Source organism: Lactuca virosa, chromosome 2 (genome assembly GCF_052849685.1).
Source record: "Lactuca virosa cultivar CGN04683 chromosome 2, Lactuca_virosa_CGN04683_v6, whole genome shotgun sequence".
Taxonomy (NCBI): Eukaryota; Viridiplantae; Streptophyta; class Magnoliopsida; order Asterales; family Asteraceae; genus Lactuca; species Lactuca virosa.
Window position 1 is genome coordinate 242,597,974 of NC_136427.1, and position 25,003 is coordinate 242,622,976.

The 25,003-nt window shown below is 34.7% G+C and overlaps 5 protein-coding genes across 5 annotated transcripts; 4 read left to right on the forward strand and 1 right to left on the reverse strand.

Moving 5' to 3' along the window:
- The first annotated feature begins 343 nt into the window (after nucleotides 1–343).
- NUDX13 (nudix hydrolase homolog 13) lies at nucleotides 344–2,855 on the forward strand. Its single transcript, XM_079079937.1, has 6 exons — nucleotides 344–539; nucleotides 629–718; nucleotides 1,598–1,709; nucleotides 1,836–1,919; nucleotides 2,009–2,158; nucleotides 2,239–2,855. Exons 2-6 carry the CDS (start codon nucleotides 648–650, stop codon nucleotides 2,485–2,487), a joined length of 666 nt encoding a protein of 221 aa, XP_078936063.1. The 5' UTR covers nucleotides 344–539; nucleotides 629–647; the 3' UTR covers nucleotides 2,488–2,855.
- An 824-nt stretch (nucleotides 2,856–3,679) lies between these two features.
- LOC145160654 (DEAD/DEAH box helicase) lies at nucleotides 3,680–8,352 on the forward strand. The gene is made up of 12 exons (XM_079079938.1): nucleotides 3,680–4,445; nucleotides 4,577–5,048; nucleotides 5,184–5,318; nucleotides 5,411–5,535; nucleotides 5,623–5,762; nucleotides 5,852–5,922; nucleotides 6,004–6,165; nucleotides 6,504–6,590; nucleotides 6,718–6,891; nucleotides 6,986–7,030; nucleotides 7,313–7,669; nucleotides 7,908–8,352. The coding sequence occupies exons 1-12, from the start codon at nucleotides 3,739–3,741 to the stop codon at nucleotides 8,007–8,009; spliced, it is 2,577 nt and encodes an 858-aa protein (XP_078936064.1). The 5' UTR covers nucleotides 3,680–3,738; the 3' UTR covers nucleotides 8,010–8,352.
- A 645-nt stretch (nucleotides 8,353–8,997) lies between these two features.
- LOC145160655 (magnesium transporter, putative (DUF803)) lies at nucleotides 8,998–13,559 on the forward strand. The gene is made up of 14 exons (XM_079079939.1): nucleotides 8,998–9,361; nucleotides 9,885–10,157; nucleotides 10,256–10,340; nucleotides 10,433–10,494; nucleotides 10,589–10,674; nucleotides 10,761–10,834; nucleotides 10,924–11,026; nucleotides 11,120–11,248; nucleotides 11,347–11,446; nucleotides 11,546–11,665; nucleotides 12,557–12,647; nucleotides 12,729–12,789; nucleotides 12,949–13,051; nucleotides 13,170–13,559. The coding sequence occupies exons 2-14, from the start codon at nucleotides 10,065–10,067 to the stop codon at nucleotides 13,386–13,388; spliced, it is 1,326 nt and encodes a 441-aa protein (XP_078936065.1). The 5' UTR covers nucleotides 8,998–9,361; nucleotides 9,885–10,064; the 3' UTR covers nucleotides 13,389–13,559.
- A 5,906-nt stretch (nucleotides 13,560–19,465) lies between these two features.
- LOC145160659 (Cysteine proteinases superfamily protein) lies at nucleotides 19,466–22,342 on the forward strand. Its single transcript, XM_079079941.1, has 10 exons — nucleotides 19,466–19,680; nucleotides 20,094–20,362; nucleotides 20,472–20,545; nucleotides 21,106–21,160; nucleotides 21,251–21,325; nucleotides 21,417–21,490; nucleotides 21,648–21,696; nucleotides 21,790–21,874; nucleotides 21,947–22,003; nucleotides 22,102–22,342. The coding sequence occupies exons 2-10, from the start codon at nucleotides 20,147–20,149 to the stop codon at nucleotides 22,146–22,148; spliced, it is 732 nt and encodes a 243-aa protein (XP_078936067.1). The 5' UTR covers nucleotides 19,466–19,680; nucleotides 20,094–20,146; the 3' UTR covers nucleotides 22,149–22,342.
- A 171-nt stretch (nucleotides 22,343–22,513) lies between these two features.
- LOC145160658 (WD repeat-containing protein LWD1) lies at nucleotides 22,514–23,832 on the reverse strand. Its single transcript, XM_079079940.1, has one exon. It carries the CDS (start codon nucleotides 23,718–23,720, stop codon nucleotides 22,635–22,637), a length of 1,086 nt encoding a protein of 361 aa, XP_078936066.1. The 5' UTR covers nucleotides 23,721–23,832; the 3' UTR covers nucleotides 22,514–22,634.
- Between the last annotated feature and the right edge of the window lie 1,171 nt (nucleotides 23,833–25,003).

The window sequence follows — 25,003 nt, forward strand, 5'->3', positions numbered from 1 at the left end:
AAACCAAATCCGACCTTAAAGATTTGTGTATCATAACTTTTGCATATAATTTAGAGATGCATTATTTAGAATCTTTTATGAAATTCAATAATTTGGTTATTGACGTGTTTGAAATACGTTAATAATAATTAGAATAGAATTGAATGATTAATGATTAATTTTTGAGAGTTGCCCATCTCATCGCATCCTTCCAAGAGGGTTTGACCCAAGTAAACGCCTTGGGTCTGTAGTTTGTAGTTATGCCTGCAAACCATCAACATCAACATTCATGTATCCATGGAGGGAGTTCACAAAAATCAAATTTATATATGAATTGTGATGCACAATTTACTACAACTATTTAACGGTCCCCCGGGAATCCCTCTCCATATCTTCTTCCCTACATCCTTTTCTCATATTTATTATATCGTTTCGTTTCTTTCGATCTGATTTGCACACGCCCTCCATTGATTGATCCACGAGCTTGATTTCAGTTCCTGATGCTCACCTAATCGCCATGGATTTTCCATTTTGATTTTGCTTCCTCACGCTAGAATACGGTATCTTCCTGTTGTATTGTATGGTTTTGTTACTTGCAAATTACAAATTACAATGAATGAATGATCCATTTTACTTTTACTTTTGAAAGGATTCTTCGGTTATCAATCATGTCATCAATTGTAGCAAGAACGGGTCGCCATCTTCAGCGTTACGACAACAATCTTCGCCTTGTTTCCGGGTATCTCTACTATTCGTTTATGATATTTAAATTCCTTCTGTTTTGGGCATTATCACCTCTTCCACATTTTGTCCCCATTAGAATACCTCATGCTTAATCCATTGATTTAGAAATCCAGATAAATATTGTTGACTTGGATTCAAAATTTGCTTAAAATGGGAGATCCAAGATAGAAATCATTGCAAAATTCCATTCCATCTCCCGCAATCAATCAATCATGTTCTTGTAGTCATAGACTACTTGGTAAAAAACGAGTGATTATTAATAATTTTTAGCAAGTTTCCATTAACAAGATTTTTAGACGTAAACTTAGGAAGATATAAAGTTACTGTTTGATTTGTCACACCATACAAATGAGTCATCACCGACTCGTTTCCTTATCCTCGCCTACAAGGGCAGGGGCCTACTTGGATAATTGTGGCAAGAAGAATTAACAATAAAAAAGATTCTTTGCCCATATTGGATAACTACAGCAAAAGATTTTGCTCGTGAATAGGACAAAACATGCCAAAAGTTTTTAATTCAGACACTGTTAACTTCACAAGAAAACAAAAAGCTTATAGAAATATAACAATTTTATATTATCGGCATGAATAACATGGAAAATTGAGTTGTTATAACCCTGGTTTTTTAAATTCTTGCAACCAAAGCACTATGTGGATATTCTATGATATGCTTCTGCGGTTTGCTTTATTCTATTCAAGAGTTAATGTTGAATTTACGAAATTAAAAGCGGTGGATTATATCATTGATGGTGGGAGTATAATTTGAATTACAATGAATCCGGCATAGTCTACCACAGATTCTTCTTTTTGCTACCTTGTTATAACAGACCATGTTCTTTCTACTGTGTGCTTACTATAAACATCTATACAACAGATGTATTCCATACAGACTGGTGAAGACTAAAGATCAACACGTAGATAAAGAGAAGAGAATAGAAGTATTGATGGTATCTTCACCAAATCGTAATGACATGGTATTCCCAAAGGTACTCAATCTCTTCTTCAGTTCTTCTTGTTCAAATTTTGATATAAAGTGATTTTGTAAATGGTAGTATTTATATATAAAGTATGATTCTTTTGAATTTTGATTGTATTGATATGTATATTTACAGGGTGGATGGGAGAGCGATGAGACAGTTGAAGAAGCTGCATGTCGCGAAGCCTTAGAGGAAGCTGGAGTAAGAGGAGTTCTTAAAGTAAGGCCAAGCAAATGTCTAAAATATTTAGTACACTTGTTGAGAAAATAAAAAAGAAACAGGGACAATTGTGTAATTTTGACATGTAGGGAAAGGCACTTGGAGTGTGGGAGTTTAGAAGCAAGAGCAAACAGGAAGCTTGTAGTGAGGAAGGGGGATGCAAAGGGTACATGTTTGCATTAGAGGTAACCGAGGAGCTTCAAGCATGGCCTGAACAAAGTAACCGCAGCAGAAAATGGGTAAGCATCAAGGAATAGCAACTGACTTTGGATTCATCTCTTTGTATCAAGTATTAAAGCATTATTGTACATTTATATAGGTGGCGATTGAAGAAGCATTTGTATTATGTCGCTATGAGTGGATGCAGAGTGCATTGAGAGAATTTCAAAGAGTGGTGGAAAAGGGAAATAATAACAAGCTGGTAGAAATGAAAGACGACAAGACAATTAAACAAGAAGATGAAGATTGTCAACTGATGTCAACAAATTGCCATGTCAATGGACCTATTATGACTATGGCTATCGCTAATTCATATGGCATCATGCTTCCTGCTGGTATTTTCCTCTAGTCACTCCCTCCGTGCATTGCAATTTGCACTTGCACACCAAGTCTTCGACAAAATGCTTGCATGTCTTGTTCTCTACCTCGCTAGCTGCTGATGAAGCGTAGCAGTGGGTTTGTGAATGAGTAGGAATAATAAGCAATTGTATCTTGTATTGATTTTCTTGCACATACTTTTAGAGATGCAGATGTATGTATAGCCCCCTTAGAGACTGCTAGATGATCGATCAATATCATGTTAATTGTGTGTCAGTAGTGTAAGGCAGAAACCTGTCTGTGTTTTAAACTTTAACCAAAGTTGTAGAGTTTGGGTAATGATACATTTTGTAGCATGTGTGTGTTAAATGAGCAATATGCGCTCCTTCTTCATTGGTATATCTTTGACTGCAAGATGCTGTTTATTTTTTACTTAATGGACTTAATAAAAACATGACTTAAACCAGTAAAGTATATATGAGTGTTATTTTTTACTTAATGCATATAGAATGACTTGACAAACAAAATAAAGCCTTTGATTCTTTTACAAATTTACTCACTTATTTTTTTTCCTTTCATTTTCCAAAACATGGAATCATTTTCTCATATATATTTTTTAAATATAACTTATTTAGACAACAAAAGAAACCGGGTCTTAGATTACTTTCTCACTTTTAGATGTTGAGTGTCAAACTTGCTTTTAAACTGGTAACTTTGTTTCAAGATTGGTGGTATACTAATCTTGCATAAAAAAACCGTGTTTGATTAGAGGAAATGACCCATGATGGTGAGCTGGCTAAACCCTTGTTTGGTTTTCATCGTTATAATTTTCTGTAAAATTTAACCGTTTTTTGAATTAAAAACTCAATTAATTTGAAGGTATATTTTCAGATTACCAATCAGCTTTGTTCATAAAACCACTATTGATAGCCTTTATTGACTGAAGAATACGAATCATATTTATCAAACAAGATGATAATTTAGCTATGTTACTCTTCAATTAACGGAAGCTGTTAATGATAGATACTTGATTGTTATAAAACAAGATGATAATTTAGCTATGTTGCTCTTCAGTTAACGGAAGCTGTTAATGATAGATACTTGATTGTTATAAAATACTAAAGCAGGGACCAAATTTACAAATAGAATATCTTAAAGGACTAAAAGTGTTGCTCATAAACATATATTTCTGTTAATCTATTTGTTTATTAACGCCTCTCCTGTCTTCTCGGCTTATCGGCTTTCGGGAGCCCCTTGTTCGTTAAGTACCTGTTGTCTGGCCATGGCGGCCACTCTTATCATCAGACCTTTAGCTTGCTTTTCCTCTCCTCCTCCTCCTCATCCACCTCCGCCGCTCCTTCATTATGCTTCTTCTTTCAGATTATGGACGCCATTTTTCAGAGGAGGAAGTAGAATTCTCTCTTCTCCATTTAATAACCATGACTTCCTTCGCCGCCACAGTTCTTCCTCCTCTCAGTTTCCATCTCTCACTGCTCTCAGTGCCATCGCTACTGGTCCTGATCGTATTGCTCGTTTTGACAGCCAGGAATCTGACACGGACCCCATTTCCATATTTAACGACAGAATTCTCAAGGAACAATACTCTAGACGAGCTTCCGGGAGGCCCAACACTGAGTCGGATTCCGGTTCCAGTGCCGATGTATCGAATGAAGAGGTTGATAAGTACATCCAAATGGTGAAACAGCAGCAGCAAAGGGGGTTGCTGGAGTTGAAAAAGGGTCATATGCTTAGAAAAGGCGGTTCCAATAACGGTGACGCTAATTTCAGTTACAAAGTTGATCCGTTTACTCTTGAAGAAGGTGATTATGTTGTGCATAAGAAAGTTGGCATAGGTCGTTTTATATCGATCAGACCAAGCATCCCGGATGGCGAAACTACCCCAATTGACTACGTTTACATTCAGTATGCTGATGGAGTGGCTAAACTTCCTGTTAAGCAAGCCTCTAGATTCCTCTATCGCTATAATCTGTATGTATATACTTCTTTAACTTGATTATTAACTCAAATTTACATACGCTGTCATCTATTTCCAAACTTTGTTTTCCTTATGGCACTGGAACTGAGTCCTAAATAATATGGTGTGGGATGCTTTTTTGCAGTCCAAATGAAAGTTCAGCACCTCGAGGTCTGGGCAGATTGAAGGACACAAGTATTTGGGAAAAGAGGAAGATCAAAGGGAAGGTTGCAATTCAGAAAATGGTTGTTGATTTGATGGAGGTGTATTTAAACAGGCTAAGACTGAGGAGACCCCCATACCCCAAGAACCCTGCCATGGCCGAGTTTGCTTCTCAATTTCCCCATAATCCCACTCCTGATCAGTTACAGGCCTTTATTGATGTTGAAAAGGATTTGACAGAGAGAGAAACTCCAATGGATCGATTGATCTGTGGAGATGTTGGGTTTGGCAAGACTGAAGTTGCTCAACGTGCCCTCTTTTATGTGGTTTCATCAGGAAAGCAGGCAATGGTATTAGCACCAACCATTGTTTTGGCTAAACAGCATTTTAGTGTTATATCAGAGAGATTTTCCAATTACCCCAACATCAGGGTTGGGCTCATGAGCAGATTTCAGGTGAAAATAATATTTCTTCTTTTCTCTTTTAAATTACACCATTTTTACGGTTTAATATGGTGGAAACAGCTTCATGATATTCTCTGTATAAGATATACCGGCATTGCAACGAACCTAACCTTTTACAGCATGCAGACTGCATCAGAAAGAGAGGATTATTTTCACATGATCAGAAATGGGGAACTGGATATTATTATTGGAACCCACTCGCTTCTTGGAAGTCGTGTCTCATATGATAGATTAGGTCTTCTTATAGTTGATGAAGAACAGGTTTACCTCCTTTTCCATTTACCAATCTTTGATAATCATCCTTACCCTTTGATTTTTTGATATGAAGGGATGCCTGATTTTGTGGTATACAGAGGTTTGGTGTCAAACAGAAGGAGATGATTGCTTCAATGAAAACTTCAGTTGATGTTCTTACTCTTTCTGCAACTCCTATACCAAGAACCCTATATTTAGCATTAACTGGATTTCGTGATTGCAGGTAACATCATATAAAATTGATCCTATTCAGCATATTTCTGAAATCAATAAAGATCAAATTTTTCTGTAACCCTTTTTTTTCTCTCAGTTTGATCTCAACAGCACCTCCTCAAAGAGTTCCTATAAAAACTCATCTTTCAGAGTATAGTGAGGCAAAAGTTATATCAGCAATCCAGTTTGAACTCGATCGTGGAGGCCAGGTTTTCTATGTTTTACCACGTATTCAAGGTAACAAATGGTTTGATCTTTTTTTTTTTTTTTTACTATTTCAAGACAAAGCAATTACTTCACTTCAGCTCATTGATTATCATCCACAGGTCTTGAAGAGGTTCTGGCATTTCTTGAGAAGTCATTTCCAGATGTTGAAGTTGCCCTTGCTCATGGACAGGTAAACATTTTGCTGTTATGCTTTGTAGTACACCAATTGCAAAACAAATCAAATAATATAACCATTTAAATTTATATGCAGCTATATTCGAAACGATTGGAGAAAACCATGACAAGATTTGTGGAAGGAGAAATCAGAATTCTAGTTTCCACAAATATTGTAGAGAGTGGGCTTGACATTCAAAATGCTAACACCATCATAATCCAAGACTTTCAGCAATTTGGGCTTGCACAGCTCTATCAGGTTCATTCCTCACCATCACTATGTGTTTCCTTTTATTCCTAATAAGTGTTGTCTGGATAAATGATGTTCACAAAATGATGGCATACTTGGTGAAATGAAAGGAAAAAGAAACGAGGGCAAATGTGTAAATTGTGCATTTGATTAGTTTGTTTGATCATTTATGTTTTTGTTTGTTTAGTTTGTGCAACCTCTCTATCCATACATGACTTAATAGGACACTAGAGTATTTTGTCATTACCGGTTGATATAGACATATAGTTGACTGTTTCTAGTCATTATGTATGTGACAGAATATATCTGTCTAATCTTTTTCTTATTTGATAACTTTGTTGGTATAGTTACGTGGAAGGGTAGGAAGGTCAAATAAGGAGGCTCATGCTCATCTATTCTACCCCAACAAGTTGTTGCTTACTCCAGCAGCAAAGGTACATGGTCTTCTCTTCCTTGGTGAACATAACTAATAATTCTGTATACAAAGTTGTTAATTCTGCATTTTATGATCTCTAAATGGTAAATATTACTAAATAAATACAATCTTTTACAACACTTCAGAAAAGGCTTGAAGCTCTTGAAGAATGTGGTGACCTTGGTCAAGGGTTGCAACTTGCAGAGAGAGACATGACTATTAGGGGATTTGGTAATATTTTTGGTGTGCAACAAACAGGAGATATTGGAAATGTAGGCATTGATCTCTTCTTTGAAATGCTTTTCGAGAGCTTATCCATGGTATTGTGTTTCTGCCTTCACTCCTGTCTTTGTGTATTTTACCGTTTTGTCCCTGTTGACTTAATTTCAGAGTTTTTCTTTTGTCCAAAACCAGGTTGATGTGCATCGAACTCATCCGGTTTCTTTCAAATCCGTCAAGGTATTTTATTTTTATCCCTAAAAACGAAATAGCAACATACTTTTATTTATTTGTTTACTTAAGTGGACCATGTCTTACTTACTATTACAACATTGTACTTTGAAAATCTACCTAATTATAAGAATGTGATCCAAACACAAACACAAACACAAAGCAATTTTCACTCCTATAATTGGGTGCCCTGGTTAGAAAATACCATTTAGGCATATCTGAATGGGCATTTATAATTTTCAGGGTAAAAGCAGTCTAATTATCTGTTGTATGTTGTTTTTATTATGTCAGCTTGAATTGGACATAAACCCTCGTCTGTCATCGGAGTATATAAATTATCTGGACAATCCTATAGAAGTAGTGAAGGATGCAGAAAAGGCTGCAGAAAAGGACACGTGGAGTTTGGTACAGTTTACAGTGGATCTCAGGAGGCAATATGGAAAAGAGCCTTACGCCATGGAATCTTTACTGAAAAAACTTTATGTGAAAAGAATGGCAGCAGATATAGGAATCACTAGAATCTATGTTAATGGAAAAACCGTGGTAATGATGACAAACATGAACCAACAAGTATTCAAGATGATCACAGACGCCATGTTTTCCGACACTCACCGCAACATGCTTGCTTTTCAAGCAGGCCAAATTAAGGTACAAAAACAAAACACTCCTTTCCTTTCGCTCCACTATATTTGTTAGATTCAAGGAGGGCATTTACGTCTTTTGCACAAACCAAAGATCCAGAGCGTGCGTGTCTCTGTTCCACTTCCACTTTTTGGGTTGGACTGTCACAGTCACAGTCACATATAGTCACGGTCATATCACACAGTCAGAGTCCAATGCATGTCAAACACAGTATAAGGTTGTGATGTTTTGTGTTGTTTTATAGGCGGAATTACTTATTGATCTACCAAAGGACCAGCTTCTTACTTGGATATTCCAGTTGTTAGCCGAACTTCATTCTGCATTACCAGCCCTTATAAGATACTAAATGGAGGCTTCACGTTCACGGAGTGTAATCTGGATGGTCCATAAGGAACCGAACCGAATCGGGCATAAACTAACCGAACCGAACCTGACGGTTTCTGTTGTGTAGATGAAACCTGAACCCAAACATTAACAATGCATGCTCATGCTGATGATGATGCTGATGCTGATGCATGCTAGTGATAGGGTGTATGCACACAGGACATGCCACATTTGGGATTGGGTCATGTTTACGTGAATATATGGAATATGTTTTGTAACTAATTAGCTCAACTGTTGGCTTATTGTAATTATCATCATAGATTTTATTATTTATGGAATTTTAGGAGCCTTATTATTTATGTGAAGTAATATGCAAAATGTTGTTTGATTAGGGTATAATCCAACTCCAAGTTGTTAATTTGAGCTTATGATATAGTTATCATCGACTACCAAAAAAGCATATTCTATCTTATATTTCTTTGGAGAATTACAAAATGGTGGTTTTGCAAAAATTTAAGGAATGTTTAGTTTATGCATAAAAGACAAATTTACCTCCCCTTATCGAGGGAGACCTTCATAACCATATAACCATGGACATCTACATCTCCTATCTCATTGCAATAAGATGTTTTGGGTCGTTAGCATAATGTGTATTCAGTTAAGACGAATTTCTCATACTATCTAATCTATTCTGAAACTGCATCATTCATTAAAAGGGTTTGAATTACTTGAATTGAAGAACACCGTGTCAACATCAAATACCACTGCTAGATACCATTGCCCGTATAAGTAAGATAGTTATAACTTATAACTCTAAAAATAGCAATTAAAATTTTCGCTTCAAATTGAAACAATTTAATTTATAGCCCCTAGGTAATGAAGAAAGTCAATTAAGAAAATAGGAAGAGTAGTCAATCGAGTTTGACAATGTGGGGCTAATTTAGTAATTTTAGCCCTAAAGGGGACGAATTGTTGTTGTTGAGGTCGCCGACGGCTGCGTTGGGAAACCACGTGCGCCTTGCAAAAGGCAAAAGCCACCCAATGCGACCAAAGACATCGTTTACCCATCGACATTCGACACAAAGACCAGCCTTACCCCTGGTCTAAAACACCTCCTCTCTCTTTCAATTTCAATTTCAATTCAAATTCTTGTTTGATTCGCATCCTTGTTTCCCCGAAAATATTAATTTTGTTGGGTCGTCCTTCATATTCAAATCTTGGAGGTGTATAATTGATCATCTATTCGTGCTAAAATTGAAAATACTACCTGTAAACAAATTCCCAGATTTGGTTTATCCTTGATCCCGGAAGATCGTGTTCGACGTTAGCAGATTGGTTTCCAGCAAGCTGTCTTCTTGTTTTCTCACACCTGAGGTAACGTAATCTTCCCTGCAGGCAACTCTCATTTTGACTTCTCTTTGTTTCTTACATTTACCCGACTCATTTTCTTGGATTTGACCTGGGATCTGTAATTTTCTTCGATTTCAAGCCGATACAGTTACCTACCCTTTCAATTTCCTAAATCGATAGTCATTTTCTAGACAAATTATATCATCCCTAAAGCTGTTAGATTGTTGTATATTAACATGGGATCTGATACGAATGCGATCATATTTGTTTCTTTTCTATTCTCTTTCAATCGATCAACTAATTTTCTTTTGCTTTCCCTAAATCCGCTTTTTTGTTCCTTTGGAGGTAAACGCGTTGTTACTTGATTATTAGTCGTTTAGTTGACCCCATCAAGGGTTTTGGCTTTGGTTTTCATCAAGACTACTAGTGTCACGGCTATCATACATTCATACTGTTTTTCGTCAATGTTAACACGAATCAACCGCGATATTAGTTACCAAACCTAATATGCTCTAATTGGTTCTGAACTAACATGTTCATCTTGCAGGCGATTCATTTCTCATCCAATTAACACAAAGTGGACTCACCGATGGATGCTAGAGAAAGTGTTCTTGTTGTTCAGTTCCTTCATCTGACTACTACCTCCTGATTATTGGAGATCTCTAGACGCCACTTTCATTGCATTTATTAAAAACAATCACCTCTGTCACATAGACCTTTTTAATCTATGGGCGAGTGGGTGGTTGGAGCTTTTATTAACCTTTTTGGAAGCATTGCAATTAACTTCGGAACTAATCTTCTTAAATTGGGCCATGACGAGGTACTTAATGCTTGTATATACATATTCACAAAATAGGTCATAATAGTAAATGCAATCGTCCTTGTTTCTTATTCTGAATTGTAACTAAAACATTGTAGAGAGAAAGACATGCTCTGCTAGTTGAAGGGATTAATGGAAAGACACTACTGAGGCCTATCATAAGTTTCCAATCTTGGAGAATAGGTAAACTTTAATTTTTCTGCTCTTTTGTGTCTATTCTTTCAAATACATTAAGCTTTTTTTTTTTTTCTAAGTATATATCGATCTGTTCACAGGTATTCTATTTTTCGCTTTTGGAAATGCCCTTAACTTTATTTCCTTCGGATATGCTGCTCAGGTATGTGAATTTTGCAGCTTCAAAATCATTTTAAAGTAACATTTTAAATCCAAAATTTGTAATTTAGGTATTCTATTGTCTTGTGTTTTCACAGTCACTTCTTGCAGCATTGGGATCCATACAATTTGTGTCAAATATCGCGTTTGCCTATTTCGTCTTACAGAAAACAGTCACTGTAAAGTATGTTTTTTTGAATCTGCATCTTTTTTTTTTGTTATATGAAGTGAAAACAACTTTTACTAACATTTGTACTTTTTTTTATGCAGAGTATTAGTTGCCACAACTTTTATTGTTCTTGGAAACATCTTCCTTGTTGCTTTTGGCAATCACCAATCACCTGGTATGGTATACCACCACCTTGGTTTTTTACATTTTCTTTTTTTCAAATTCTTATGGTGATTATTAATATTATGTATGTGAATTTTACAGTTTACACACAGGAGCAGTTGGCAGAAAAGTACAGCAACATGACATTTCTTTTTTACTGTCTGCTTTTGGTAGTGGTGGTTCTCATGCATCATTATGTATACAGGTAAGCCCTTCAAATCGAAAGATATTTCCCTAAAAAATCATTTCATTTAATTAATTTGAATTTGATAAATTGGGATGGATTAACATTAAACAGGAGAGGAGAATTGTTGCTTGCTATTCCAGGGAAGGATCTTATGAGATACTGGAAGTTACTGCTTCCTTTTTCATTTGCTGTAGTTTCAGGAGCCATAGGATCATGTTCAGTTCTCTTTGCAAAGTCTCTGTGAGTTTTTTCTTAATGCTACATTGCTATGTTGATGTGATTTCTTGGCTTTAAAATTTGGTAAACTTTGTATAATGAAGGGACTGTTTTTGTATCAGCTCAAATCTTTTAAGATTGTCAATGTCAAGTTCATATCGGTTGGATAGTTGGTTCACATATTCGATTCTTTTATTGTTTCTATGTACAGCTGGATTTTGGGTAATGATTAATAGTAGTATGCACATTCTTTTTCATAATTATTATTAAAAAATTTGGATGATATATATTAACTTGTTTTTATATACCATTTATCTACAGATGGCAAGGTTGAACGAAGGATTATCACAGTTTGATGCCATACTTATTGTCCCCATGTTTCAGATAGCTTGGACATTTTTCTCAATTTGTACTGGATTTGTGTATTTCCAGGAATATCAGGTTCTCTATCTCTCTCTCTCTCATAAGACTTAATGAGGAAAGTCTTTAGGGGCTATTTTTTTTTTCTTCCTCATTTTGTGTTGTATGGGCAAAGTGCAGTAGAATATGGACAGATGTTTTTAATGGAGTAAGTGTTGCATAAACAAAGACTTGCTGAATGAACATTTTATTCTTCTGTCTAGAAGTAATGTTTAGAATAGTTGACTGTTGAGAACAGTTATAAATGGAAATTGTAAATCACTAGGATATAAAATAATTAAAAAAAGTATATGTTCAGGATAACATTGTACTTTTTCATTAATAAATCATCTACAATAGAATATGCTCAAACTAAAAAGACTAGTTTTTTTGTATAAGTAGATATAAAAAGCTTACAACCACAATTAATAATAAAAGTCTACACGTGTTACATGATATTTTGAAGAACATCAAACGACTAGCTGGATTTTTTTTATAGTTGCATAATATTATTTTTACATTTTGAGTATTTCGATTTTTTTTTTTTTTTTTTTTTTTGTTTATCATGAAGATAGGTAGATGAGTATCTATTTTTTTGTTTTCATTTTTCACGTTTATTGGTGTCGTGAAGAATAATTTTAAATCCTTGTAACTTGTTTATATTAACTATATTTTAATCACAAGATAGATGATATATTTATAAAAAAAGAGATGTAGGTCTTAATGTATTAAAGACATCGTCTTCCCACTTAAGCAATTTATCCCATCCGTCTGTTTATGTTAATTCAAAAAGAAAAGAAATACCACTACATATATGTCCATGTCCAAAGCTTAGATTGAATTGTATACTCATTTAAGTCCATTATTAAGTAAAAAACGGCTTATGTTATGTCCCTAACAATTAACATTACTTGTTTGTTTGTATGTGATTAGGTACTTGACGCGTTGAGGACGGCGATGTTTATTCTGGGAATGATTTCAGTATTCATAGGAATTTCATTACTGGCACCCGACGACTCAAAAGGTAATAAACTAATAACCTAATCCATTTACTTTACAATCGCAAGGTCAAAATCGGAAATTCATTTTCTTTTCTTTTTTACAGAAGTGAAGGAAAGTCCCTTATCATCCGTGGCTTCATCACATGTCAACCCTGAAATAGAAAGGTACATGACATTAGTTTGATAAACACACAACACAATCAAATCAAACAAACATCAAGAAGCTAGAGTTATTTCCCAAACATATGTAGTTTTTTTTTTATATAAAGAAAAAAAAAAAAAAGGGGAAATAACAGAAAGTCTTGTATGTATTGAAAATGAAAGGTTGTCGAAGCCATGTGAAGAGTCGCAACTGCAAATCAAGGACATGAAGTCGCTGGCAAGAGTAATGGCAACAAAAGCCACAGCAGCCATGGTGAAAGCAAAGGTTTTTGTCCGACTTTTCTTTCCAGATACGGATGGGCATCATCCTCATCGATACAAAAAGATGGAATCCAAATTATTATTTTCGTCTTAAAAATTTCCAATTTTTGGTTTGGGTACAGAGTACATGCACACTGTTGCTTGGTATGGGGGATGATACCATGCATGCTTCATCGGTTCTTGCGATGCCCATGGTTTCCTCAAAAATCACAGGCTTTAGAGGTGTCGGAGGTGACCACCGGTCAAAGTTGTCGTTGAGAAGTCCGTCGGGGTGGGGGAGGATTCCGGTGGAGGACGAAACTGTAAATATGCTGGATACTACTTCAAGTGAGGAGGACTAACTAGTAATTAGTAACTAGCGTTTGTACTTTGTACTTGTAGTAGTGTTAATGGGGAAAAAGGAAGGCGACACTGCCACGTGTTGTATAGCTGTTTGATTTGATTTGATTGAATTGGATTTGGTTGGATTGGATGTATATCTTCTTTGATTCTTAAAATTCTTTTGTTTGTTACTTAAAGTGTATATGTATGGGTTCACTCACCTCTTATTTAAGGGTGAAGTGTCTCTGTGAAGTGTCTACCATCCCCCTAACCTTTAGTCTCTGTGAAGTGTCTCTCAGGTATTGGGAGAACATCATGCCCCTTAGCTCGCATGTATCGGATAAGGGGGGAGCTTACTTCATTTGTTTTCTTTAAGTAACATGACTATCTCTTTCTTTATTCGATTCTTTTCGTCAACTCAACGTCGTCGTCACCTGCAAGATAAGGCCAAAAACTTGACTTTACTAACCAAGCGAGAAAAACCCTTTCTATCTTCTTAGTCAAGCGCGCTAGCTGCAATCAATTATGCATATATCATTCTTTGATTTTGATATTATACAGAGTCTATTTTTGTGCTATTATACAACCATAATTTTTATAATAACTAGAAGAGGACGCGCGGCTCCGCCGCTTTTGGACTATGTCATAGAAGTTAAATATCGGCAAACTTTAAAATATGTATTGAAAGTGTAAATCGCCACAAATAAGGGAGAAAACCGACACCCCCTAAAATTAGATTTCAACAGTGTACAACAAAAAGAAAGAACATTGATGGAGAAAAACCAAAAATGTTGTGGCTATAATGTAAAAGTTGCCAAAGTTGGAAAAATATGGTGACAAAAGTCTAAAGGAGGTTTTTTGTGTTTTTTATGTCAAAATGTAAAAGTTTTGACTGCAAGGTTGAAAAGTGTCAAAGTCACTAAAAATTTATGGCAAAAACATCAAAATATAAAAGATTTGACTGCAAGGACGAAAAGTGTTAAAGTCACTAAAGATTTGTGGCAAAAATCTAAAGGCACAAAAACTTAATCAAAACTTAAAAATGTAAAAGTTTTCACTTCGATGACTAAAAATGTCAAATTCATCAAACATTTGTGGCAAAAACCTAAAGCAAAAAAGATTACTATTCATAAGGTCCCTTGGATTTATGTCAAAATGTAAAAGTTTTGACTGCAAGGTTGAAAAGTGTCAAAGTCACTAAAAATTTATGGCAAAAACATCAAAATATAAAAGATTTGACTGCAATGACGAAAAGTGTCAAAGTCACTAAAGATTTGTGGCAAAAATCTAAAGGCACAAAAACTTAATCAAAACTTAAAAATGTAAAAGTTTTCACTTCGAGGACTAAAAATGTCAAATTCATCAAACATTTGTGGCAAAAACCTAAAGCAAAAAAGATTACCATTCATAAGGTCGCTTGGATTTAATATATACTAGTAAAGAACCCGCGGCTATGCCGCTTTTGGGGTAATATGGAAAAAATCGGCAAACTTTAAAAGATATGTGCTGAAATTGTAAATCACCATAAATAGGGAAGAAAGTCGACAACTCCTAAAATTAGATGTCAAAAGTGTACAACGAAAAAAAGGGACACTGGTGGAGAAAATCCAAAATGTTGTGACAATAATATTAAAGTTGTTAACGTTGGGAAAATATGTTGGCAAAATTTTAAAGGAGGTTTTTTTGTGTTTTTTATGTTAAAATGTAAAACTTTTGACTACAAGAACAAAAAGTGTCAAATTCATTAAAGAATTGTGGCAAAAACACCAAAATGTAATACCTTTGAATATAAGGACTAAAAGTGTCAAAGTCATTAAAGATTTGTGGCAAAAACCTTAAGGCACAAAAACTTAATCAAAAGGCAAAAAATGTTAAAATTTTGACTTTAGGGACTAAAAGTGTCAAGTTCAGCAAACTTATGTGGCAAAATCCTAAAGGCTAAAAGAATACTATTCCTAAGCTCCTTTGAATTTAATATATACTAGTAAAGAACCCGCGGCTACGCCGCTTTTGGGGTAATATGGAAAAAATCGGCAAACTTTAAAAAATATGTGCTGAAATTGTAAATCACCATAAATAGGTGAGAAAGTCGACAACCCCTAAAATTAGATTTCAAAAGTGTACAACGAAAAGAAGGGACATTGGTGGAGAAAATCCAAAAATGTTGTGGCAATAATGTTAAAGTTGTCAAAGTTGGGAAAATATGGTGACAATTTTAAAGGAAGTTTTCTGTGATTTTTATATCAAAATGTAAAAGTTTTGACTACAAGGACGAAAAGTGTCAAATTCATTAAAGATTTGTGGCAAAAACACCAAAATGTAAAACCTTTGACTGCAAGGACTAAAAGTGTCAAAGTCATTAAAGATTTGTGGCAAAAACCTTAAGGCACAAAAACTTAATTAAAAGGCAAAAATGTAAAAATTTTGACTTTAGGGACTAAAAGTGTCAAATTCAGTAAACTTTTGTGGCAAAAACCTAAAGCCTAAAAATGTACTATTCCTAAGCTCCTTTGGATTTAATATATACTAGTAAAGAACCCGCGGCTATGCCGCTTTTGGGGTATTATGGGAAAAATCGGCAAATTTTAATAGATATGTGTTGAAATTGTAATCACCACAAATAGAGGAGTAAGTTGACACCCCCTAAAATTTGTACAACCAAAAAAAGGGACATTGGTGGATAAAATCCAAGAGTGTTGTGACAATAATGTTAAAGTTGTCAAAGTTGAGAAAATATGGTGGCAAAATTCAAAATGAGGTTTTTTGTGTTTTTTATGTCAAAATGTAAAAGTTTTGACTACAAGGACGAAAAGTGTCAAATTCGTTAAAGATTTGTGGCAAAAACACCAAAATGTAAAACTTTTCACTGCAAGGACTAAAAATGTCAAAGTCACTAAAGATTTGTGGCAAAAACCTAAAGACACAAAAACTTAATCAAAACATAAAAATGTAAAAGTTTTGACTTTAGGGACTAAAAGTGTCAAATTCACTAAATTCTTGTGGCAAAAACCTAAAGGTAAAAAAAGTACTATAGAGACTATCTCTGTAATTATTTTTGTGACCATTTCTGTAAGTAATTTTTGCAGGGACCATTTATGTAATTCTTAATGTATTCTATAGACCGTTTTTGTAACTTTGTAAATCTTACATGGACCATCTTTGTAACTATTTCATATAGTGACCACTTTTCTAAATCTTAGTTTTTTCCATGGACTATTTCTATAAGTTTGTGATCAAGTAGATATATTTTTGTAATTTTTTTTTTTGAAAAATAGATGCCTCCTTATTGTAATATCGTTATTACATATGAAGTGTTTTTGTAATTATTTCTTACAACAATCATTTATGTAACTAATTCTTATAAGGACCATTTCTGGAATTCTTAATTTCTTCTAGGGACTGTTTTTGTAGCTTTGTAAATCTTATTGGGACTATTTTTGTAGCTTTGTAATTCTCATAGGGACTATTTCTATAAGTATTTCGTATAGGGACCGTTTCTGTAAATCTTAATTTTTACAAGTGACCATTTCTGTAGTAATGTTTCAATGATAAATTGTCGGAAATAACATAATTTGCTTTTCCTTATCGACGGGTAATAATTAATATATGTAGATCCATACACATTATAAACACGTTGCTATTACAAGTAAGAAATATACATTACATAGTTTAAATATTTTTATTAATCGAGTATGAAAAGACATTTATTATCTTCTAAGACACCTTATCGACTTACATCTAACCTAATGGATGCTCGAGCCTAGAAATTGGGGCAAGTCAGGTGTCTGTTTAGGTCCCACATGATATTTTGTTGCCCCAATTGAGATAGTGTTGAGTTGTTAAGTTCGATGATAACCAACAAAACATGTAAATCTCTTAAACTCGGTCATGAATGTAACATGTTTATCCTAATCATGTGAGCCAAATAGTTCTTGCATTTTAAAAAAAGATAAGTTTTGTGTAGGAAATATAAATGCAACTTTAGCACAGTTGGGAACTAAATATTTAATTTGGTTTAAAATCAAATATAGTTCAATACATATCGATGGAAGGCAAACGCGCAACAAGCTGTGCCGCTAGCTCTTTCTGGATGACAAAACTAATTCTATTGAAAACAACATCTGTGGATCTAGGAGATATAACATTAGAATGCATGACCTGTTGAACTCTGTTGATGAGCTTCACCGCCTCTGGCGCTAGAAAACCAAACGTATCAAATGCAAAAGGTACAAACACATGTTGATTTTCTATACATGCATTCTCGTGCTTTGCCACTTTGCACGCAACGACTTTCACAGCGGCATGCCCTGCTGTGAAACCCCCACTCCTCAAACCGACGAGAGGAGAGACCCTTGGGTCTGAGTGTGGATCTTCCATCCTGTGGGTCTGAGTGTGGATCTTCCATCCTGTGGGTCTGTCAAAAAGTTTACTGACACTTCTTTCTTCATAGAAATACCAGCACGCCGACAAGCATCAAAGAGAACATCCCTAACCACATCATGTCGGTACTTGAAACCAGTGAGCTCCCTACAATGAACCACATGTTCCCCAAAAGTGTTCAAACATGCCTTGTGGTGAACTGAACATATCTCGTCAATTGGGAATAGAGGAATAATGAGGCGGTAACGAATGATAGTTCGGTACTCCACATGAGACATGCTGGCCGAGACCATCAATAGGGATAGTTAGCAGAAAATCCTGAGCAAGAGGCGCCCAAAGACACTCAAAAACTGTTTTTTGTCTAACAGGCGATCAACCTTTGCATATTTGAATAACAAAAATCAAGATTTAACAAAATATTCTATGTTAAACATTTTACAAAATCTATATATCCTTAAGCCTTTATATTCATCATATATATATAAACATTTTACAAAATCTATATATCCTTAAGCCTTTATATTCATCATATATATAGATTCATAAGACATATATGTGCCTTTTACTTTCGTTTTGCTTTATCATTTTGTTTCCCACTTAATTTTTTTTTAAAGTCTCATCTCCCATATAAATCAGATTTTTAAACCCCCCCCCCCCCCCCCTTCCCTTTTCAGTAACTTATTTCCCCTTCAAAAATAAAACACTTAAAATAATTAAAAAAGTTATAAATTTTGATTGAAAATCTATACTATCTAATACATAAAAATACTTGTGACACATGTCATTTTTTAAGAGTATTAATTCAAAATTTTATCATTTATTCCAATGTTGACACGTGATAGTCTCATATATTTTTCTCTATTAATTCAGTTTTTTAAATTAAACTAAATCAAGATTTGTATAAATTTAAATTTTGAATTTTGAATTAAGTTATTTGAGATTTTTCTCTATTATATGGATTTTAATAAGCTATTTAGAATACTTATTTTATTATTATATCTAAAATTTATAAACTTTATTTTACTCACATATATTATGAGAAAATGTAAATAATCTCAAATCTGTTCTAATAAATAAAAATATTTTTTTACCACATGTCACATTTTTATTCATTCTGCCACATGTAATTTTGTGATTATAAAAATTAAACTTTTTCCACATGTCATTTTATGGTTTTTTATTTTATTTTATTAAATTATACATAGTATTTAAATGTAATAATTGTAATAAAATATATATCAATTTCATTAATGCAATTTTCTTTTTAATTTCAAAATTCCTAAATTAAAACCAAATTATTTCTTTTGTTTATTTATTTAAATTATTTGTTTAAATTTACAAGATAAATGAGCATTTAAAAATTTTAAATTTTAATAGTTTTTTTTTTATTTTTTTATAAATTCAAACTTCTAAATGTTTAGACTTTCATAATATAAATTTTTTTTAATAAATTTGTGTAGTAAGTTGTATTATTTTACTATAATATTTTTAAAGTCTCATTTATTAAAATACAATATCATCTTATATTGATAATCATTTTTAATATAGTTTAATATTGAATTTTTTATTTTTTGATTTTTATTAAGTTACTTCCATTGTTTATCTTATAAACCGTGATGTCCAAGAGTCTTTAACCAGTAAAATAATAAAAAACGAATGAGAAAGTTTCTATTATAAAACATCAAATCAATAGAAGTCTAGCCCATTGGATTTAGAGGAGGCCCAAATCAACATTATCTGCTTCTTCCTCTCTTTGGCCCCTTTCAATCTCCATTGCAGTTTGCAGTTGCTCCTTGCCACCACCCACCTACAAATCCTGAAAGTCAATTACCGGTTGAACGACAGCTTATCTGATTTTAGTTCTCCCTCCTTTTGGTTAAAGATTAATCATTTCTCCCCTCTTTCTTCTTTCCCCACATTATTCGCCGGAAGGTAAGCTTAATAATCGCATGGTAGCTCTTATGTCGATTATTATGTTTCTCAATGGATTATGCGTTACTTTTTTCAATTAATCATTTCTATACAATATGATCCGAGAACGAATTTGACTTTTATTTGAAACAAATTCTTATAGGCAAATGTGATGCCCTAATTTTTTATACCTTCGTTGTCTCTATCTTTCCGTAACTATTACGTCTCTTATCTTGGATCTGAACGGAGTGGTATGGCATCTTGTGGGGTTTCCATTTTATTTGAAATTCAACTCAATATAACCAGATGACGAGCTTTATTGACATCCCTTCTTGGTTTTGATTTTGACTTGGGATGTTATTTGGGGGAGATGATCAATTTATTCAAAATGTTTAATGTTTTGAATGATGTCTGAAAGCTATTTTTGGTTGCAGGACTTGGGGTTTTGCAGTTGACATACAGAATTTCAACTCCGTGATCGTTGTGGATGATGAGAAACGGAACCCCTCCCTTTGAAGGGCATTCATCATCAGATCATATTCAGGCTCCAAGTGTCGGTGAATGTTCTAGCTCAACTTCATTAAGCAGTCAGCAGGATGTTGATGTTGATGATGATGGGATGATTGCTGTTGTATTGTCTGAAGAGTATGCTAAATTAGATGGTTCAGTTGGTCGCCGCCTTACCAACCTGGAACCAGTTCGGGTATGATGAATTGATGATTCAGAGGTCAAAGCTTCTGATTGACCAAGTCGTTTATTTGAAGTTTTGAACACTGCTTCTTATATAATTTTATTTTCCTTGAAAATTTCAGCACATCCCAAGGATTAATTCCTTCATTCCTAATATAAGTGATGCCAGTTTGGATCATCAACGATTGAGTCAGAGGTATGCATTTATTTTGGTTGCTTTGTATTTGTAAATTAATCATCAATGTTTATTATAAATAATATTAGATATTAGTTTTACTTCTATTACTGCTGGGTGTGGATACTGGAGTGGATAGGGATGCATAGCCATCAATGGCGTTTTTTTCATTTCTTTTAAAGATTCACCAGGTGTTGAGAGGAAGTAGAAGAGAAGCTCTTAGGAAAAAATAACCAAAACAAGTGTAAAGATTTTGAGCTTCACACCTAGATTACATAGGATATTTTGAACATCTCACCTAGGTAGTATGTGCTTCCTTCCCTTTTGTTGATTTTCAACGAGCTTTTATTATGTTTATTTTTTATTTTTTATTTTGTAAATAAAAAATGTATTAGCTATTATTAAATAATGTATGAGTTAAACTATTCATTAATATAAAAAGTTTATATAGGAAGTTCATTACATTCATACAAACCAACCAAACATGGTCACGGAATGTAATTAGTGATCATGCCATTACATTGCTTATTTCATTCCTTTATAATTTTCCATTTGGATCGTCTGTGTTTATCTTTGTTCAGGTTACACGTTTATGGTTTATATGAAGTTAGGGTCTCTGGTGACGGAAATTGCCAGGTGGGTGTGTGTCTATTTTTTTTTTTTTTTAATATATTATATTGTTATCCTTGATTATTTATATTTAATTTGTTTTTCCATGTATTTCAGTTCCGTGCAGTTTCAGACCAGCTTTACAGGTCACCTGAGTATCACAAACATGTCCGAAAGGAGGTTGTGAAGCAGGTTAGTTCTTCTGTACTAATTGTCACTTAAAATGTGACTTAAAATGAGTTTTCTGATTTCTGCTAGTGCTAATGATGTGATGTTGTGACAGCTGAAGGAGTGTCGTGCTCTATATGAAGGCTATGTTCCAATGAAATACAAGAAATATTGCAAAAAAATATCCAAGTAGGATACCTCATACGCGGTCAAGTCACTTCACTTCACTTCTCTTATGCATGCATGTTTTATATTGCAATGCCAATAATAATGATATAATGCTTCTTTTATAGCAATATGTTTTTGGTACTAAATCATCATATTCAATTATTCATGGCACTTACAGAACAGGTGAATGGGGGGATCACGTTACTCTACAAGCAGCTGCTGATAGGGTCTCTACTCTCTACTCTCTACCATTTATATATATATTACTATATGTTCAGATTATTTGTTAGATTTGCTGATGATTTTCTCTATACATGTAGTTTGCTGCAAAGATATGCCTTTTGACTTCATTCAGATACACCTGTTTTATAGAAATTACTCCACAGCAACAAACGCCTCAGCGAGGTATTACATTCATCACACATCAACTTTTTATTTTCTTTAAAATTTGTCTGATTTTTTTTTTAATATAAACAGAATTGTGGCTAAGCTTTTGGTCTGAAGTACACTACAACTCACTCTATGAAATTCGAGGTCCACTCTCTTTGCTTTTTTTTGCTTTTATAATTTGGGAAGAATCCAAAAATTACAAAGTACAATGCTATAATTGATTATGGTTTCTCATTTTGCAGAAGCTGTGGTGCAGCATAAGCCAAGGAAGAAGCACTGGTTGTTTTAAGGACACAACTCATAGCATCCAAGATAGGAGACTCTCAACATTTGTTTAAATTTACTTTTATTTTTTTATCTGAATGTAATAGCATAATACCCCACATATATGTTCATCTATATACACCACCAATAAACAAATGTCGAATTATTGTAAGAATTGTAATGCATTTGTTATATAAAACCCTATATAGCTTTGAGATATCTGCTTTTTGTATTCCGTTTGTAACTACATAACATTGATTAATAATCTCATTAAGACGTTTTTTTTTTTTTTTTTTTTTGCTTTTTATGTTGTTGGTATGAGAAAATTTGGACTAGAAAAGCAAATACTATGCAGATTAGAAAACGAACAACAGTTAATTGGGAAAAATAGGAGAAAAAGCAACTGTCAATGTATTCTCGAAAGAAAAGCTATATAGAGAAGTAGTCAATCTAAAAATCATTAGAACCAAACAACACGAAGCTACAATAACACCAAACTGTTGATACACAATCATACCCTCAGAATCTGAAGCTTGGATGCAAAAGCAATGGCAACCCAATCAGGTTGAGAAGATGACCACTGCAACTGTTCTATTTCAGCACCAGCAGTGTAAGCCAAAATGGGATCCAATCCACCTTCAACAGGTTGACCCATGGAAGAGAGATCCCAGATGAGAGCCTGAGAATCATCACCGGCGGTACAGATATGGCAGGAGCTGTGTGGAGCCCAGGCAATGGCGTTGACGCTGGCCTGGTGCCTTTGCAGTTCCACCACCGGAAGTGTTGGAAAACGAATGTCGAGAACAACCACCTTGGCGCTGTCCATTATAATGGTGGCCATGTACCTAGGGTCCTGCTTGTTCCAGCCAAGACGTACAAGCGGTGTGTCAGGCTCGGAGCTCTCATATATGATCGTAGAATGCTCCTTATCTCGGAGATCGAATACTCGCACGGAACCATCGGCGGAGACGGATGCAAAAACACCGACGCCGCCCCATGCGATGTCGTAAACCTCCTTATCGTGAGCGATGAGCTGCGTGTCGACGGTCTCCCTCTCAATATCCCAAATCGTACAGGTAGTATCGATACTGGATGTTCCTATACGCTTGGGCTCCGCCTCGTTCCAATCAAAGGACGTCACCGGACCACAGAATTCGCTGTTGCGATTGTTGTTGAGCAGACTCTTCATCTCCACCCGACGAGAGTTGCCAGTGCCATTGTGAGTATTGTCGTCTTCGCCGCCATCGTCGTCTTCGGAGATTCGCCAAATGCGGAGGAAATCGCTGGAAGTGGCGAGGAGGTCAGGCTTCTGGCACTCCTTGTCAGGGATGAAGATGACCTTGGTAGGCGGGTATGGGTGTTCGAATGAGAGCGTGGGGTCGGATCGAATCTCTCCGTTGGAATCATCGAGCTGGACAATTTCAACACGATTTGGATACTGTTCAAGAAGGCTGGCGATGGCAAGACGATACTTCTTGTCACGGCGAACGCTCCAGTTCATCGCGTAGATATGCCATGGCGCCTCATACGTGTAGATCTCAGAACGTCTCTGTTGCTCGTCTGATCCATCTTGGTTGGGATCGCTATTGGCTCCCATGGTTACTCCGATTCTTCTTCCTCACCAACTTTAAACCTAAATCGGAATTTGGGATCGGGATAATCCCCTATCTGCAATTTTTGGATGCTACTTTTACGAGTAAAGCTAAAGGCCTAAAATCCATGGTTATAATTTATAGTGCTACGTAACATTAAAAAAAAACATTATTTTTATATCATTTTAATCATCTAATTTTAATTTATGTTAGAAAAAATGATTACTTTTAGATAAACTTTTACTGCGACTATAATACCCTCGGTTTTATATTTCTTGTTCTAAAACGAAAATCCATATATTTAAAAAAGATAAAACCGTCAAAATGTCCTTTTGTGGAATACATTTTTTATGAGGTTTAGCCCAAACCTTGATTTTTTTTGGCTTTGTGGTCTTTATAAGTTAGTTTCATTGCAAATTCAATCTGTCAGTAAACTGAAATGACTGTAATACCATTGGGGTATTTATTTTTTGTTTTTCTTTCACTTTTTAAATCTAATACTTATTTATTTATTTAAACAATTAAAAAATAATAGGTCTCTCTCTCATACACAAGAACATATCGATTTTGTAACTCACAAGAACACATATGCAACCGATTTCTTGATTTCTTTTGAAAATCCCTTTTTTGGACCTCCGATTTTGCTCTGTACCTCAACACCAGATTTCATCTCCTTCCATAGAGCCCCGATGAACAGAAATCTGTTCAAAACTCGATTTCATAAGTTCAAGCCTTCTAGTTAAAAAATCAATTCAAAGCGCGCACACACATGATGATCTATATACATATGGGTTTCTTTTTAGATGCCAAACCTTTGATTTAGTTGCTAGTTCTCTAAGGGTTCTAAAATTTTTTTGTTGTTATGCCATCAGTTCTTGATCTATATACACCTGCTCAAATAGAAAAAGGCATGTCTAGGGCGATTAATAAAGATTAGCGACGAGGAATTCCAATCCTTGACCTAGACGTGAGTATCAAGAATGTCGATCCTCCCAAAAGAGAATGTCGAGCAGCCCAAGGCATCTGAGATTTTTAGTTTCATCTATTCCATCTCAAACTCGTAAAAAAGAACCCACCAATTTTGATTGTTCTTTGAGCAATTGATGAAAGAGTACAACCACCAAAGAACCCATGTTGCATATTTGTACGTCTTCTTTATCCCTAACTTTTTGCATCTTCTTTCTATCCAATTCCACCCACTGTTGTGAATCCTAAACGCTAGGTTCTCCCCATCTATAAATCTTAAACCTAAACATGTAAATCTGATGGAGTCTGATTCACTTTAACT

Bases quoted from the DNA above. Each gene is read 5' to 3' on its own strand.
- NUDX13 (XM_079079937.1), top strand. From the start codon at position 648: ATGTCATCAATTGTAGCAAGAACGGGTCGCCATCTTCAGCGTTACGAC. The intron at 719-1,597 runs GTATCTCTACTA...TCTATACAACAG, and splicing joins AATCTTCGCCTTGTTTCCGG to ATGTATTCCATACAGACTGG. The intron at 1,920-2,008 runs GTAAGGCCAAGC...TTTGACATGTAG, and splicing joins GAGTAAGAGGAGTTCTTAAA to GGAAAGGCACTTGGAGTGTG.
- LOC145160654 (XM_079079938.1), top strand. From the start codon at position 3,739: ATGGCGGCCACTCTTATCATCAGACCTTTAGCTTGCTTTTCCTCTCCT. The intron at 5,923-6,003 runs GTAAACATTTTG...ATTTATATGCAG, and splicing joins TTGCCCTTGCTCATGGACAG to CTATATTCGAAACGATTGGA. The intron at 6,892-6,985 runs GTATTGTGTTTC...GTCCAAAACCAG, and splicing joins TTTTCGAGAGCTTATCCATG to GTTGATGTGCATCGAACTCA.
- LOC145160655 (XM_079079939.1), top strand. From the start codon at position 10,065: ATGGGCGAGTGGGTGGTTGGAGCTTTTATTAACCTTTTTGGAAGCATT. The intron at 10,495-10,588 runs GTATGTGAATTT...GTGTTTTCACAG, and splicing joins CCTTCGGATATGCTGCTCAG to TCACTTCTTGCAGCATTGGG. The intron at 11,249-11,346 runs GTGAGTTTTTTC...TTTTTGTATCAG, and splicing joins GTTCTCTTTGCAAAGTCTCT to CTCAAATCTTTTAAGATTGT.
- LOC145160659 (XM_079079941.1), top strand. From the start codon at position 20,147: ATGATGAGAAACGGAACCCCTCCCTTTGAAGGGCATTCATCATCAGAT. The intron at 20,546-21,105 runs GTATGCATTTAT...ATCTTTGTTCAG, and splicing joins CATCAACGATTGAGTCAGAG to GTTACACGTTTATGGTTTAT. The intron at 21,697-21,789 runs GTCTCTACTCTC...CTATACATGTAG, and splicing joins TACAAGCAGCTGCTGATAGG to TTTGCTGCAAAGATATGCCT.
- LOC145160658 (XM_079079940.1), bottom strand. From the start codon at position 23,720: ATGGGAGCCAATAGCGATCCCAACCAAGATGGATCAGACGAGCAACAG.